The 14,710-nt window shown below is 38.9% G+C and overlaps 1 protein-coding gene across 1 annotated transcript; it reads left to right on the top strand.

The window, feature by feature from the left end:
* The first annotated feature begins 514 nt into the window (after positions 1-514).
* On the top strand, positions 515-14,710 carry ybx1 (Y box binding protein 1). Its single transcript, XM_028807786.2, has 8 exons — positions 515-799; positions 3,798-3,861; positions 7,473-7,506; positions 8,036-8,125; positions 8,624-8,941; positions 9,262-9,359; positions 11,475-11,740; positions 14,360-14,710. The coding sequence occupies exons 1-7, from the start codon at positions 691-693 to the stop codon at positions 11,707-11,709; spliced, it is 948 nt and encodes a 315-aa protein (XP_028663619.1). The 5' UTR covers positions 515-690; the 3' UTR covers positions 11,710-11,740; positions 14,360-14,710.

Here is a 14,710-nt window from a genome sequence, read left to right on the forward strand (position 1 = left end):
CTATGTTCATAAAATGAAATGGTTTAAGTGATTCAATGCCTTTAATAAACTATGTAATTCATTATTTTATTAGTAATCTGTTCTAATTATACATTTTTGGTGTAATACATAATTTTATTTGTATTGCTATTCTTAATTAAATACAGATATACTGTATGTGTGTATTTCTGTACTATATATAGAGAACGAGCGAGAGAGAAAGAGTGTACGGAGTTTTTTTCTACAAGTCGGTTTTCTAATTAAATTGACAGGTATTTGGCCAATTAAAACCAGAAACTTAGACTCGGCTCTGTTTAATGACACGTGCTCATCCAATCGATATCCTTTGTGTTTAGTCTTCATCAGGCACCGCCTCTCAAAAGATTCTCCAATAACGCGTAGCTAACCTTTGATTGGCAGTCACTCTATCCAATAAGTTATCTGCGTATCAACAACCGCAACTTTTTTCCTACAAATGACAAGGGGGATAACCAATCATCTATTCGCATAGGTGGGCTGAATGAAGACAATATTGTACGGTATCGGCTCGCATTCCGTCCAGTTCGATCGGCAACGGGAGCGGAGAGAGGAACGCTAAGAGCCTGAAGGCAGCAGCCCCACCACCGCCGGCCCAGGTTACCATCCAGCACCGGGAAAACATACTAGAGAGCCACCGCCGGCAAAAGTCAAAGTTAAAAGCCAGAAACCACCATGAGCAGCGAGGCCGAAACACAACAGCAGGAACAGCAGCAGCCCGCCGCCGCGGAGAGCCCATCCAGCCCGGCAGCCGCAGCTACCGCGGGGGATAAGAAGGTCATCGGTAAGAAGCGGGCGGTTAGCGTGTACTTTTCATTACCATTTTTTCAGCGGAGTCGCCGTCGTTTATTTAAAAGGAAAACCGTTTGTAGCTCGGCGTTTGGTTTCTCTTTGTGTGTTTGTGTGCGCGCGTGAGGGGGAGGGAAACTGGGCTGACAAGCCGTGTACGTTAGTGGGCCCTTGGTTTGTGGCGACGTGCGATCGGCCAAGTCGTCAAGTTACAAAGTATGGCCCCTCGGCCTGCACGTTACTCCTCGATGCACTCCTCCGCCGTTTGGCGGGATTGGTGCGGTGATGAAATCGACAAGCGCCCCCCCGGCCCTTGTATGTGTGATAGAAAATCGGCGAAGCTGTTGCACGGATTGGACGGACCAAGATGAGTGAAGAAGCGCGGGGTTGGTGGTGGGGGGATGGGACAGCGTGGGTCCCGGATTGAGGTCTCACTGGTCATGTAATCGTCTTGATCTTGGCCTTGATCTTGATTGTCCATATTTATTCATATCTTTCAGTACAGTTTTATATTTTAAAAAAATATTTTTGTATCGTCGCATCTTGCTAGGATTTTTTTTTTAGTTTGAGTCGTGCGATTTGAGTGACGATTTGTTTCGTCAGAGGTGAACCGGGAATAGAACATCTCTTTGTTGGCGGGGCTGTATAGTGTAATTCATACTATGGGGGTGGTAGCGAAAGGCAACATATAGCGTGGGTTTTGAGGCAAGTTGCTGTTCCGCGAGCCTGGGAAGCAAACGTCAAGAGGCCTCTTGCTTGAGGAGGCCGGTAAAAAAAAAAAATCCAAAATGTCTGCCGTAGTGTTCGGTGGAAAGTAGCAGTTAAGCAAACCTCCTGAACAGTCATTATCTGTTCGTTTCCATGTATTGTGTCCTCGAAAGTGCGCGATAGGAAAGAACGCGGGTTGGGTTTAATAGGATGGACGGATGGGGAAGGGTGGTGTATTTTTTTGGGTTTAAGTAGTCCGTTTCAGTTTGGCGCTTCGGCGTTTTTTGGCTTGCCCTCGGCCACATGGTTGGGGACGACTACTATCGTTTAATCGGTGGTTTATTGTATTTGGAGGGGTGGTGTGACGTAGAAAGGGCACGTTAAGCTGCTCGTTATGTTAAATACTTGATTTTTGCCAAGTTCACTGCCACCCACGTGGAGGTCGCGGCACTTCCTCCTTTTCGGCTTTCTGAGAAAGTTAGGCCCTCGCTCAACTTCTTGCCGCGTGAGTTGATTTGCCCGGCCGTCGTGCCTTATTTAGAGAAGGGATCCACTGCCAGGAACAGAGCAGTTGGTCGGCGCATTGTGGACGGGCCTAGTCTGTTTCGTGCATTTCCTTCTGATAACGGCTAAATAGGTTTAATTGACGATGGTGCCTGTTGAACTTGGGTGGTTTTCGGCACGTCCACTCGTTAGCTTGCCAGACTGAATCATACCTATAAAAAGCCTGGTACGTAAATATAGCCGCCCAGGGTACAGTTTCAAAGATCGTACAGCGTCTGCGTTTGGGCGGTTGACAAACACGTGCTAATGCGTTATGGTAATCACTATGATCCACGGAGATCTGAACAGCCCAGTGCCCATAAAAGTGTAGTCCTGTGAAAATACAGGACGCGAAGACTCGAGTAAACGGGAATTCTTACCTGGCTGAATTCTTAACCCCTGCAGAAGTTCGACTGATCTAAATTGGGTGGTGTATAGTATAAACAGTGGGTCAACTTTAAGGCACATTTAACCCACTTTTTCCCCACAAAGTGTGATATGTGAAAAATAAATAAATAAATCGCCATATAAAACAGGTACAGTATTGAGAAACTTGAACAAATGTTGGAACACGGTTTACTTGAACCCATCAGCTGTGAGTAAGTAGTTTTGTAGTAGTTTTTTTTTTTTTTTTTTTTTTTTTGGCCAAATGGAGACATTATTGCACGTTCCAATTTTAGGCTTTGGATACATACTGCCCCTATCTGCCAGGTAGGAGCTATTTTCATGGTCTCTACTCATCACTTGGCACACTCATTTGCAAAATGGGCCAGGTTAGTGTTGCCAGTTAGCTTTGCCTGCATTCATTTGTTGTACAGCAGTACCTAGGGGGTAGGAAGCTCCTGCCTCTTCCATATGGTAAAACTGGCCTGTATTTCAAACCTTGAATTTTAGAGAGGGAGAATGCAGCACTAACCATTGAATCACCAGCTGAATTAATCCCCACCAGAATTATACAGTTTTTCTCCTTCTGACAGTTTAAAAAAAGGGAGAACTGGCTAGATTAAAGTTACAACCATGAGGTATGTTCTTTTGAGTGAGAATTACTGTTTTAAACCAACAGAAGGGGGTTAAGAGTTATGAAACATGCTCAAAAGGGATGACAGACTTGAGTTTATAAACCCGTTGGTGAGTGATACATAGATGCAAGTAGTGTCTGAGGAAGTGTGGGTTTCCCATACTCTTAGGGATGTTTATTTTTCCAAGAGCTACCACTACACGAGTATTTTTACCTCTTTACAAAGTGTTACATTCATAATCCAACATCATTCAATGAAAGTGTTCTTGTAAGGGAAGTATTATCTACAGCAGTAGCATCCAGTAAGTAAACTGTTTTCTGCTATCATCCTATATTTGTGCATATTGTTGTTCTTGTGATGCCTTAAGTTTTATTTTTGAGTTTATGGCCAAAGATTTTAGATAAACAGTGATTGATAGTAAGTGAATTTCAAGACTTGGAAATCAGTCTAGAAGAGAACAAATGTCTTTGGACAGGATGTCAATCCTGTCAGGGGAGTGTCCAGTGTGCATTGAGCAAATGGACGTTTTTCAGGAAGAAAATCTTTTGGACTATAGAAATTTTAACACTCTGCTAGAATCCCAGCTGGTGAAAATCTAAAATACACAACAATTTTAAAGAGCAATTGCATTTGAAATTTGACAAAACATGTTCTAGTCTGTTTGTTTGCAGTGATTTTTTTTTTTTTTTTTCTCACCCCCCCTTACCCCCACCCCCTTTCTAGCAACAAAAGTCCTGGGAACAGTGAAATGGTTTAATGTGAGGAACGGCTATGGATTCATCAACAGGTTTGTGCTGTTTTTGCTTTTTAAAATTTCTTTAAATCGTGTATGGTTTGTTGTATCGGATCAATTAGTTATCTATCTACACAATGGCTAATTCATTGCATTTTACAGACTTCTTGACTTATCCCTATATTCCCCTTCTGTTAGACTTTTTTTCATGTTAAAGCCTTTAATAAAACCTGAGGAATGAGATTCTGTATTTTTATCTTTGCCAGTGGTTTGTCCTTGAAAGCTTATGTATACGGCATTTCTGTTGACTGTCATGCAGCAGTTGTAAGCTTTTTTTAACTTGAAATTTGCTTTGATTTAAAGCCTGCTGTTATGTAGGCAGGCAAAAAAAAAAGAATAAAACTTGTTTTCTCAAAGAATTTTTTCCTTTTTTAATCTTCTAAACCGAAATAAATCCAACCATATACAATCCGATAACACATTGTCACTGTGAGTAGTGCTGTTGCCTCATGTCTCCAGAGTCCCAAGTTCAGATTTCAACCGGGGCACTCCCTGTGGAGTTTGTTCCTGCATGCAGACTTGGAACAACTTTAATATGCTAATATTCGGTTGAACCGATGCAACTTAAGTGATAAACAAGTCAAGTAGCATTACAATTGAGATAAGGCCAGTTGATGGAGTAGTAATACAAACTTTAGTCAACTATTTATGAAGACAATGAATTTTTTGGAAAATCACTATTAACAGATAAAATTTCTATTTTATTGAACTAGGCTAACTGATCCTCGGGCATTCTTTAATATCACAAGTACCAGATAGTCAGGAAAGCTAGAAAACTTGCATTCCTTGAAACCAGTGGTGTAAAGTAACACATTACATTTACTCTTTTTACTGTACTTGTTTAGATTAAGCAGGGGAGATTAACCTTTTTAAAGTGTCATTCAGCAACAATTATGGTTGTTTTCAAGGCAGGTCGTTGCAAAATTGACTGCTTATGTTCAAAATCCAAAGTTCACAAAATGGCTAATTAAAGTAAAACTGTATGCAGGCATTTTTGGCGTTGTAGGTTGGAATCTTGGTGCCCAAAGTGTTTTTAGTAAGACGCTGTGGCTATAAAGTTTTCTCCAGCTGTGCAAGATGGTACATCTCAGTGTATCACAGTATAACATCTTCGCATGTTGGTCAGGTTTTCAAAGTGTGTGCTCTAATATTCCCTACCTTAACTCTAGTGCACATTGACTGTTTTCTGCATGTGGAGGTACCTGTGCAATAGGGAAAGCGGCACAAAGCTCTCTGTATCATGTAGCAGTGGCAGCACTGTTTAAGTAGAAACAAGTTTGACCACTGAATTACTAGTACCATTCGGTCTCGCAGGTTTAAAACCAAGCAGCTTTATTATGCAGTGTACACTCTACTTCTGTCCATTTTATGGAGTTCTATGCATATGGGATCTCGTCATCAAGCTTAAAACACATTGGAGTTGGCCGATTTTTGTGTTATAAAAATAGTAGCTGTTGGTTTTGATACTCCAGTGTAAAAATACTAATAGCCAAATACTGTTGCCCAGTCATCCGAAAACATAAACCCCAGTAACTGGCAGCACCACCCCTATATATATATATATATATATATATATATATATATATATATATATATATATATAATATATATATACACACACAGAGAATAGTGATGGCAAATTCATACTGCCTGCCTGTTCTGCTCGTGTGGCACCTCAAAATTGGTCAGCCACAGGCAACAGTTGCATCTATGTATCCTCTCCAGACAGAGGAGCAGCTTCAGTGACTGCTCCACTGACAGACTGAGAAGATCGTTCCTCCCCCACACTATGCCACTCTTCAGTTCCACCTAGGAGGGTAAACGGTAACACTATACAAGATTGTTGTCTATTATTCCCACTTTACACTCTCCACCTTGTATTTTTTTTACCTTGCACTGCATTTTTATCACTCTTTTAATATTATCAGTATGCTGCTGCTGGATTGTGTGTTTTTTTTTTTTCTTTTCTTTTCTTTATATGGCTTAAGTTTTCCATCTGTCTTGATTTCATATGATTTCTTTGGAGCAAAGTGCTGTCAATATTAGGTGGTGCCTTAAATCTATATTAAAATAAAAAGTAATGGGGGAGCAGTTCAGATTTATTTCAATAATGTTTAGGTATTCTAGAATAAAGAGCCTTATTTGTTTCATTTTGAACTTGGTCTCTGGCAACATTTCTAGCTATGATTGTAATGCTGTTTAAGTGAATGAGCACAAGTACAGAAGATATTCACAATTGCCCACCCAAAACACTAAAATTAGTGGGGGAGTTTTCTACTTCACAACTGTTTAAGAATGTTTAAATGGCACCTCTAAAGATAGCGACTGTGTCTTTTCACAGTTGTAAACTTTTTCATTGACCATGATCTTTTATCCACAGCACTGTGTACATGGCTTGAAGCCACTCTGGTTAGGGCATCAGTCCTTTATGGGACCCATTTACTTTGCCATTGACTAATTTTAAAGTGATGTATCTGTCAGTGTTTACAGAATGACTATTGTGTGTAGACGCACACCACAATACACATTTCTAAGCATTCCTCCTTTGGCAATATGCATTTTCCTAAGAAAAGGTATTCGTACAACTTCATTAATTATTGTAATGTTAGCCTTGTCACTGTAATAGCTCTTGATAAATTGTACAGTGAATCCTCGTTTGTCATGGTTAATCTTTTCCAGATTCTACCGTGATAAATGAATTTTTGCGAAGTAGGATTCTTTATTTATAAATCGAATATTTTCGCAGTTAAGAATATAGAAAACCTGTTTCCGACCTTCTAAATACGTGTTTTAACATTATTGGAGCCCTCTAGACATGAAATAACACCCTTTAGTCACCATTACACTCGTATTACCCAATATATTAGAGAAAATAAGACATATTAGACGTTGCAAATATATTATTGTACTTTACATTTAATTACACACTCACACAGTTCTTACACACAACCACTAACCTATGAAGGCACGACCTCAGTAGGAGAGTCTTCAGGTGGTGCAGTATCTTCAGCAGGTGCGTTATCTTCCACTGAAGGAGTACTAGTAGTAGGCAGTGGGTGTCTGGGTGCGCGGCTGAAGAACATCTTGATAGGCAGTTGCTGGTGCTGTCTTTTCATATGTGTGAGGAGGCTTTTGTAGGGTATTGCCATCTTTGATCATATCCAAGAGCTTCACCTTCTCCTGGATGGTAAGCATCTTCCTCCGGCGCTTAGTTTTATTGTCAGAAGGCGTAGAAAAAACACGTTTAGGAGCCATCGTGGGGCTTAGATAAAAGTTCTCAGAAAGCGCATGCGTAGTGACGTAAGCGTGTATGAGAAAAAAATCGCGATAGAGTGAAGCTGCGAAAGTCGAAGCGTGATTATAGCGAGGGATCACTATTTTGTATATAAATTAAGTTCATTATTGTCTTGTACCTGTTGTGTGAATATTTAACTAGTATTCATGTGTTTGGAAAGGTTACAATATAGACTGTACAGAACCTTTTAAAGTCAGTAAAATCTCAGGAAATGTTAAACTATTTAAGCAAGACACTCCACCAGCTGTGTACAGTGCACATTTTTCTCTTGATTAATGTTATCCTGATTTTTGTTTTCCCCTTCTTACAGAAATGACACAAAGGAAGATGTCTTTGTACACCAGGTACGTGCTGTATAGGTATATAGGGTCTTTGGTGTTAATATGTATAGGGGAAATTCTTATTTGAATGTACTAATCATAGAACAAAATGCTACCATTCCATGGCACCATTATTACCAAATGTAACTTACACAATGTACTTTGCTTCATTTGTGTGTTATGTGGTTTCCATCCTGTGTGGGCAGGTGGTGTTTGATGTAAACTATTGTAAAGGTATTTTTTCCCAGCCTTAGTGTAGACTTGTTTAGATGCACTTTTTTATTTTTATTTTATTCAAGGTGTGTTTGGAACAATGATCTAAGGCATAGATAAAACTTGTTTAAGGCTGTTTACAACAAACTCTTAAGTGCTTTCAGAAAGGGAATAAAAAAAATTGCCATTTTTGTATAATGTGTGATGAATACAAAATAAGTTGCTGGAAATTAAATGTTGCCTGCAAAGATTCAATTTGGTGGACCGTGTGGGTGTTTTTATTAATAAATCGTGACAGTTTTGATATCTTTGACTTGCCTCTCTCACTACTTTTGTTTAGACCGCCATTAAGAAAAACAACCCAAGAAAATATCTGCGCAGTGTTGGAGACGGTGAAACAGTGGAGTTTGATGTAGTAGAAGGAGAGAAGGCAAGTTCTGGTAGTACCCAATACAATTCATATCTATAGTTTTCATTTTGAAATGAGCTTAAGCTGTTAAATTTTCTGTGGTCTATTGTGTAAGATGTAAAAAATAAATGCATAAATCCTACCTAGGAGTACATAGTACTTTTTTTTTTTTTTTTTTTTTTTTTCCTGTGCCCCTTGGATCTTGACGTTCAATTACAAAGCTGTCTTGTGTTTTAAGGTAGTCCTTAAGTTGCATGAATTTTTCAGCATTTTCTGAAAGTGAATGAAAGATGTGATCGGGGAGGTGGTTCTTTCACTTCAGAGGTCTGTTACTGTTATGTTCATTTGACCACATTTCTTAATTGTAAAGTGGTGCGTTTAAATATGTTTAACTTGGGAAAGTTGGTTTTTTTTTTTTGTTTTTTTTTTTTTTGTTTTTTTTTTCTCCTTGGTGGTCTACTTAATTTCAATCACATTCTAAGGAAGTTGTACTTGTTTGCTTTTTTTAATGTTAAACAGGGTGCGGAAGCAGCTAATGTCACTGGTCCTGGTGGAACCCCAGTCCAGGGAAGCAAATATGCAGCAGACCGTAACCGCTACAGACGCTACCCACGTCGCCGAGGTCCTCCACGAAACTATCAGCAGAATTACCAGAGTGATGGTGACGAAGGGGGTGAGAAGAGAGAAGGTATGGAGAATGTACCAGATGGGGAAATCCAGACCCAGCAGCGCCGACCTCCTTTTCCAAGACGTCGCTATCCACCTTACTATGTCCGCAGACGATATGGGCGCCGACCGCCATACACAAATGCTCCATCTCGTGGAGAGAGCACAGAGGTAGTACTGCTATATTTAACTTTTAGTTGTGTTGCTTTTGTTTTAGACAATGTTGCGCTTTTTTTGGCAATCATAAATGGCTTCATGTAGGCATTATTGTGTGTGGTTCCCCACCCCCCCAACTTGTGGAGTTTGCCTTGATATCCTTTTGTTAACTTAGGGTTATAAAGGAGAGATGTGGACATAATCTTTCTTTTTATATAATAGACTTTTTTGTATTACTCTATTGTGGTTAATGCACTTTGTGCATGGACTGTGACCTTGAATGGGGTTGATATATTTAAACACACCATTGGACCTTGAAATTACTTTGTTTTTAGGGAGTTGAAGGGGATATAAACCAAGGTGCTGTAGACCCGAGTGCTAAACCAATGAGACAGAACTACTACAGAGGCTACAGACCAAGATTCCTGCCAAGGTTTGTATTTTTTTTTATTTTTTTTTTAAGTCTTCCTTTCCTCCCAGCATTTAAATCTGTTTAAAGGAGTGCACTAGATGTTCTTATGATGACAACAAAGCAGTAGAATGAGGAGTTGGTGGTCCTCGTGAAATAGGATTAAGAAATGCCTTGCTCCTGTTCTCAATTCTTAGTAATTTTAAAGGTTTCTCCAGTTAATAATGGTTGTCTGTTGTGGTAAGGTCAAATGCTGCCTTAACATGATGTTGGACAAACGGTAGTTTCCAACTTTCAAATTGCATATAAATGCATTATGAACTCGGAGCTGCAAATTGGACAGTTTGGAGAAATTTTTTACTTTAACTGTAATTTTGAAGTTACTACCTGGTCAGGCAGAAATGCAATTTTTATTGTCAAATTACATTTTTAAGCGTATTTAGTGTATTTGAGTTTATTTTCACAACAAACAATAACATCCCAAATAAGTAATTTACATGAACACTGAAGTGTGAAGGGAAAACATTACACGGAGTTCTGATATCTGCACCATAAGATTTTCGTGGAGCATTGCTCTGTGTCTACTTCAACTTTAAATTTTATTAACCAGTTCAGAAATCTATAAACCGGATGTGTGCATGCTGTCAGACTTCTATACAATAGGCAGAAGAAGATCAAGGACTGGAAGTAAATGCCACCTATAATTGGCTTAACCTGTAATGCATTAATCCTACTTGCTCCCAAAAATATTTAGGGTTATGTTCAGAGCTATATATATTCAAGAGATCACTGAATGGACAGCAGTTATATAATCTTGAATCGCTTTGTTTGGAAAAAGTTTCACTGCTGACTTGCTTCCTTTATTGTAAGTAGAACCTGTTTATTGTGGCCAACAATTGGTTTTGGCCCATGTCTTTTTAAATAAGACTAGACAAAGCATTGCTAATTTATTTTTAAAAACTTGATGTGGTGGTTTGAATGGGTTTGCTTCATTTGTGCAAAATAGTCTCCCAAGGTTACTGAACCCCTGGAAATGTGCAAGTGCTGAATGCCCTGGGGACTAAAGACATGTAGTGTAACATAGGAACTTCAGTACATAACCAGACATTTGATCCTTTTGACATTTTTGTCTTTCAAAAGAGAAATACTTATTTGTATAAACTCTCTTGGTTAGCTACTAGCTAACATTTCCTGTAATCTCATCTAAGATACTGAGTTGTCAAGGTGGTTTCTTCAATAACAGGACTCTGTAGTTTGCTCCAGATTTCCCATGACTGTATATGTAATGTGCTTCCTAGTTTGTCTTTAATGAACTTACACTTAAATTGTATGAGTGGAAATCAAAGGGGAACAGTTTTGCCTTATTTTTGAGCACCTGTCTGTCTTATACTGTCAGAGTGGGACAGGACGTCTAGGCCAGGAATGTACTTGATTGCTCTTCTCTATTTAGTTTCCAGACCTGGTACTTCTGTTTGGTTGGTGGGTGACCAAAAGTGTACATTTATCGAGTGACAGATTGTGAAACTTAAATGACTAATCCAGGGGTGGCCAACTAGATTTGTTTTCCTTGGTTTTGTGATACCAATAGTTTGACATTTAAGGAAGGATTCTTTTTTCCCCACTTTAGGATGCCCCACATCTATTGTACAATTCAAAATAGAAGTATTCAAAGCATCTTTTACAGGTTTCATGTCTGTGGCATTAGTTTAGCTGTAATTGTGGTAATGAATTATATATATTATTATTTTTAGAAAAAAAAAAAAAAGGAATAGATGGTGAAATACTTATTTGTATTTTTTCTGTGCTTGTTTGTATACCTAGCACCACATTCCATCAAATGAGTACCAGCATAGGTTCAGGTGGCAAATCATTAAATGTACACTCTCTCATAACTGAGATTAAGGCCTTTTGAGAACCTTTCAATGAGCATTGTAACGGTGATTTTCAGTGTAAGCTGTAGTTGTTGGTCCAGAGTTAAATTTTCATTTGCTTGTTTTGAACTAAAAATTGGAAAGTCGCTCTGTGCAGATGGTCAGAGTATTGTTGTTTTTGGATTCTACATTGGGCTGCTTGCTGTTCCACTGTACTTTAGAGATGTGGTGCTTTTGCTTTGTTTTAATGTACTCTTCCCACTCCTAGGGGCCCTCCACGTCCTAGACCACCAAGGGATGATGCCAACGAGGAAGACAAAGAGAACCAGGAAGATGGATCTCAGAATCAACAGCCCCGTCAACGCAGGTATCGCCGCAACTTCAACTACCGTCGTAGACGCCCACAGAACCCTAAACCTCAAGATGGCAAAGAGAACAAGGCAGCCGAACCACCAGCTGAGAAAACGTCCGCTCCCGAGGCCGAGCAGGGCGGGGCTGAGTAAATACCGGCTTACCACCTCTACCATCGTCCGGGTATGACCTTTTTAGTAATGTTACATGCATTTAAGAAGTCCTATTTTTATTATTTCATTGTAGCCTGTAGTTCTTTTCTGTTTAGTTTTGTGCTTCCCTTGGGTTTTGGGACATATGTTTTGCTTCACCTGCCCAAACCATCCTTGGCTACTGCACATCAACATGCAACTTATTCAAATTTAAAGTAGCTTTGAACTCCTGAATAATTTATACTGATAAAATTCTTTTGCCCATTTTTAGGGGAACTTTACATAAAGGAATATTTCACATTTAATTTACTTAGAATGAAAGTTCACTTCACCTCTACATGAACTCTGGGAATATTAAGGAAAGGGTGGGTTTTAATTGTACATCAAAACCTCCATCTTGAAGAGGTGGCATTCCTGCTGATTGGTTTTTCAACAGTGCCAGCTGTATTAATAGGTCACATTACTGGTATTTTTATAAAATACTTGCCTTTAAGGCATTACAATGTACCACCCAGTATTTTTACAGAAATCGGTGGTGCATATTGTACTGCTCAGGTTACAGTGTTTTATTGAATAGACGCTGCATTTCTGAAAGGAGTAAAGCAACACCACATCCAGTTCTTTTATTTGTAGGTGGCTGTGTCGAGAATAACAAAGTGGAAATTGAGTATTGATTGCACCCTCACTTTCTCTCATTAATTAATTCACCTCCTAGCTAATGTTACATTGTTTCATCTTTAAAGGCAGCACTCAATTGAAAAGCCATTTAATATATGTAGAAAGTACTTTTTTCATTTGGTGCATGATTTTATTGTTAAAACCCATGAGTCAAGCATTCAAATTACCTGTCTGATTCAGGAGTTGACCACCTCCATTCTTTTCTGCTTCATCAGATTGTTTCCCCTACCTTCAAGAATTTTTTTTTTTTTTTTTTTTTTTTAATTTTGCCATCACTTGTACTTGTCTCTGTCCCATAATTCTCCCATTTATCCTCCTTGAGGCTTTAAACTTGCCTTACATGACACTACCAGTGCTTAATGAGAGTTTTAATTCTTCCATTGTGGGTTGCTGTATTTGCGGTCACAAAAAATATGCCAATTACCTTTTTAAACTTCCACAATCTACATGTGTTAATGACATTTATGGTGGGCAATTCCATGTCCCAGTTTTGCTTGCTTAAACTCGTGCAAATGTTTAGTGTTGCTGGTTTCTCACAGATTCAATGATTTTAGTTTCCTTCCTGGGCATCAAAGTGTGTAAAGATTTTTTGTTTTCAGCACATGTGTAAGTTTCATCTTGCAACCCAAAACTCTGTGTGCAAGGTTAATTTACAACTTTCAAAGGGTTGGAAGTTTTTGTGCCAGAAATTGCCCAAATGTACTTGACACCACATTCAAAACTGGGATAGGCCAACCAATCAGAAAAAGTGGTTCAGGAAATGAATAGGTGGAGTGCATTTTCCATATATGGAGTCTTGTTACAAAGTGGTTACATTTTTATCCATTGTATAATTTGTTTATTTTAAAAATGACTTGCTAAATCGGGAAAGGTACTGCTGAGACATGGATTGAGATTGTCTGTTTATCCTTCTGATTTTTAGTAAATGAACAGTGAGGAACGACACATTGTCGAACCATATTGTAATTCAGTTTGATTTGTGTAGCCTCCTTTTCCTAAATTGACACAATCTTTGCAGTTTTTCTAATTCGGTTAGGTCACCACATTCAAAAAGTAAATGGATGAATTGAACCTGACCTGTGCATTTTTAATATTTTGCAATGGAAGGGAATAGGTGCGGTCATTTTTGTGCTTCAGCATCCTTTTTTTATATATTTTAATGGACATGAAGCACTTTATTGAACTACTTGACACATTCTCATGTACAGTAGATTTGTGCAAGATATGTTGCCAAGAAAGAACATACTACAATGTACCTATTCCAGTATAGGGTGGTGAGAATGGGTGTAGCCTGTTCTATCACCAGAGAGTACAATGCAGGAACCACCCTTTTTAATAGGCTGGGCTGATCTTGTAATAGAGAGGAACTGTACAAAAAAGGGCACAGCATAGGAAATTGTGCCCTTTTAATGTGGGTAGTGACCTACTTTAAATGTTCTACAACTCTGTGATCACCAGTGCAATTATTCTGTACTGTGGTGAGCTGGGGTGGTAACATTGCTTCAAGAGTGGCCCACCAAAATCGGGAAGCTGATTAAGAAGGTAAACTTTTGAACCTGCTAGAGGTAGTCATGGAGGAGTGAATGAAGACAAAGCTGGCATCTTTTGGGAAGAGCACTGCACATACTCGCACATAAACTTTGAGGTTTTGGGAGCAACACATTCAGCAGAGGTGTGCCAAACATTACTGGGCTCCATTACGCCTACATAATGTCTAACATTACATTGTGACTGCTCTTTTCTTTAGCCAAGTCGGAAGTCTGTAGCAATTCTGGTGTGTATTTATGTAGCATCTGCAAAAAGTTGCATTTCACCCTTGTGACAAAGAGCCATCCATCCTTGAACAGGATTCTAATCTGTCCTGGGGCTCACATGGACACCCCCACCATGTCACTCACACATGGAATATACCTTCTTACGCTGTTGGAAACCACAGTACTGATGTGCCTTTTTTTTGTTTTCTTTATTACAGTTTAGTCAACATGAAGAAACATCAAAATGAAATGAAGATTTGAGCAATAAGAAACAGTTTTGACTTGACGATCGAAAGCTTGCTACATGCAGTTGACCAGATACCAGTGAATGCCTGCAGAATCTATGCAGCCCAGTTTTTTCATTACTTTTGTCTGACAACTAAAACACACTTTTTTTGGAAATGCCTAAATTTTTTGTAAATTGGTTTTAAGTTTTTACACCTAATGGGTTTTTAAAGTAATTTGATATCTGGTCAATTTGACATTTTTAAATATTATCAATTTTATTTGTACAACCTGAATTTTGAAAACACAAGCAAGCGCTAATTAAAGTCAAGAAAAGTGTTCTA

The sequence above is a fragment of the Erpetoichthys calabaricus genome, chromosome 8, assembly GCF_900747795.2.
Source record: "Erpetoichthys calabaricus chromosome 8, fErpCal1.3, whole genome shotgun sequence".
Classification (NCBI taxonomy): domain Eukaryota; kingdom Metazoa; phylum Chordata; class Cladistia; order Polypteriformes; family Polypteridae; genus Erpetoichthys; species Erpetoichthys calabaricus.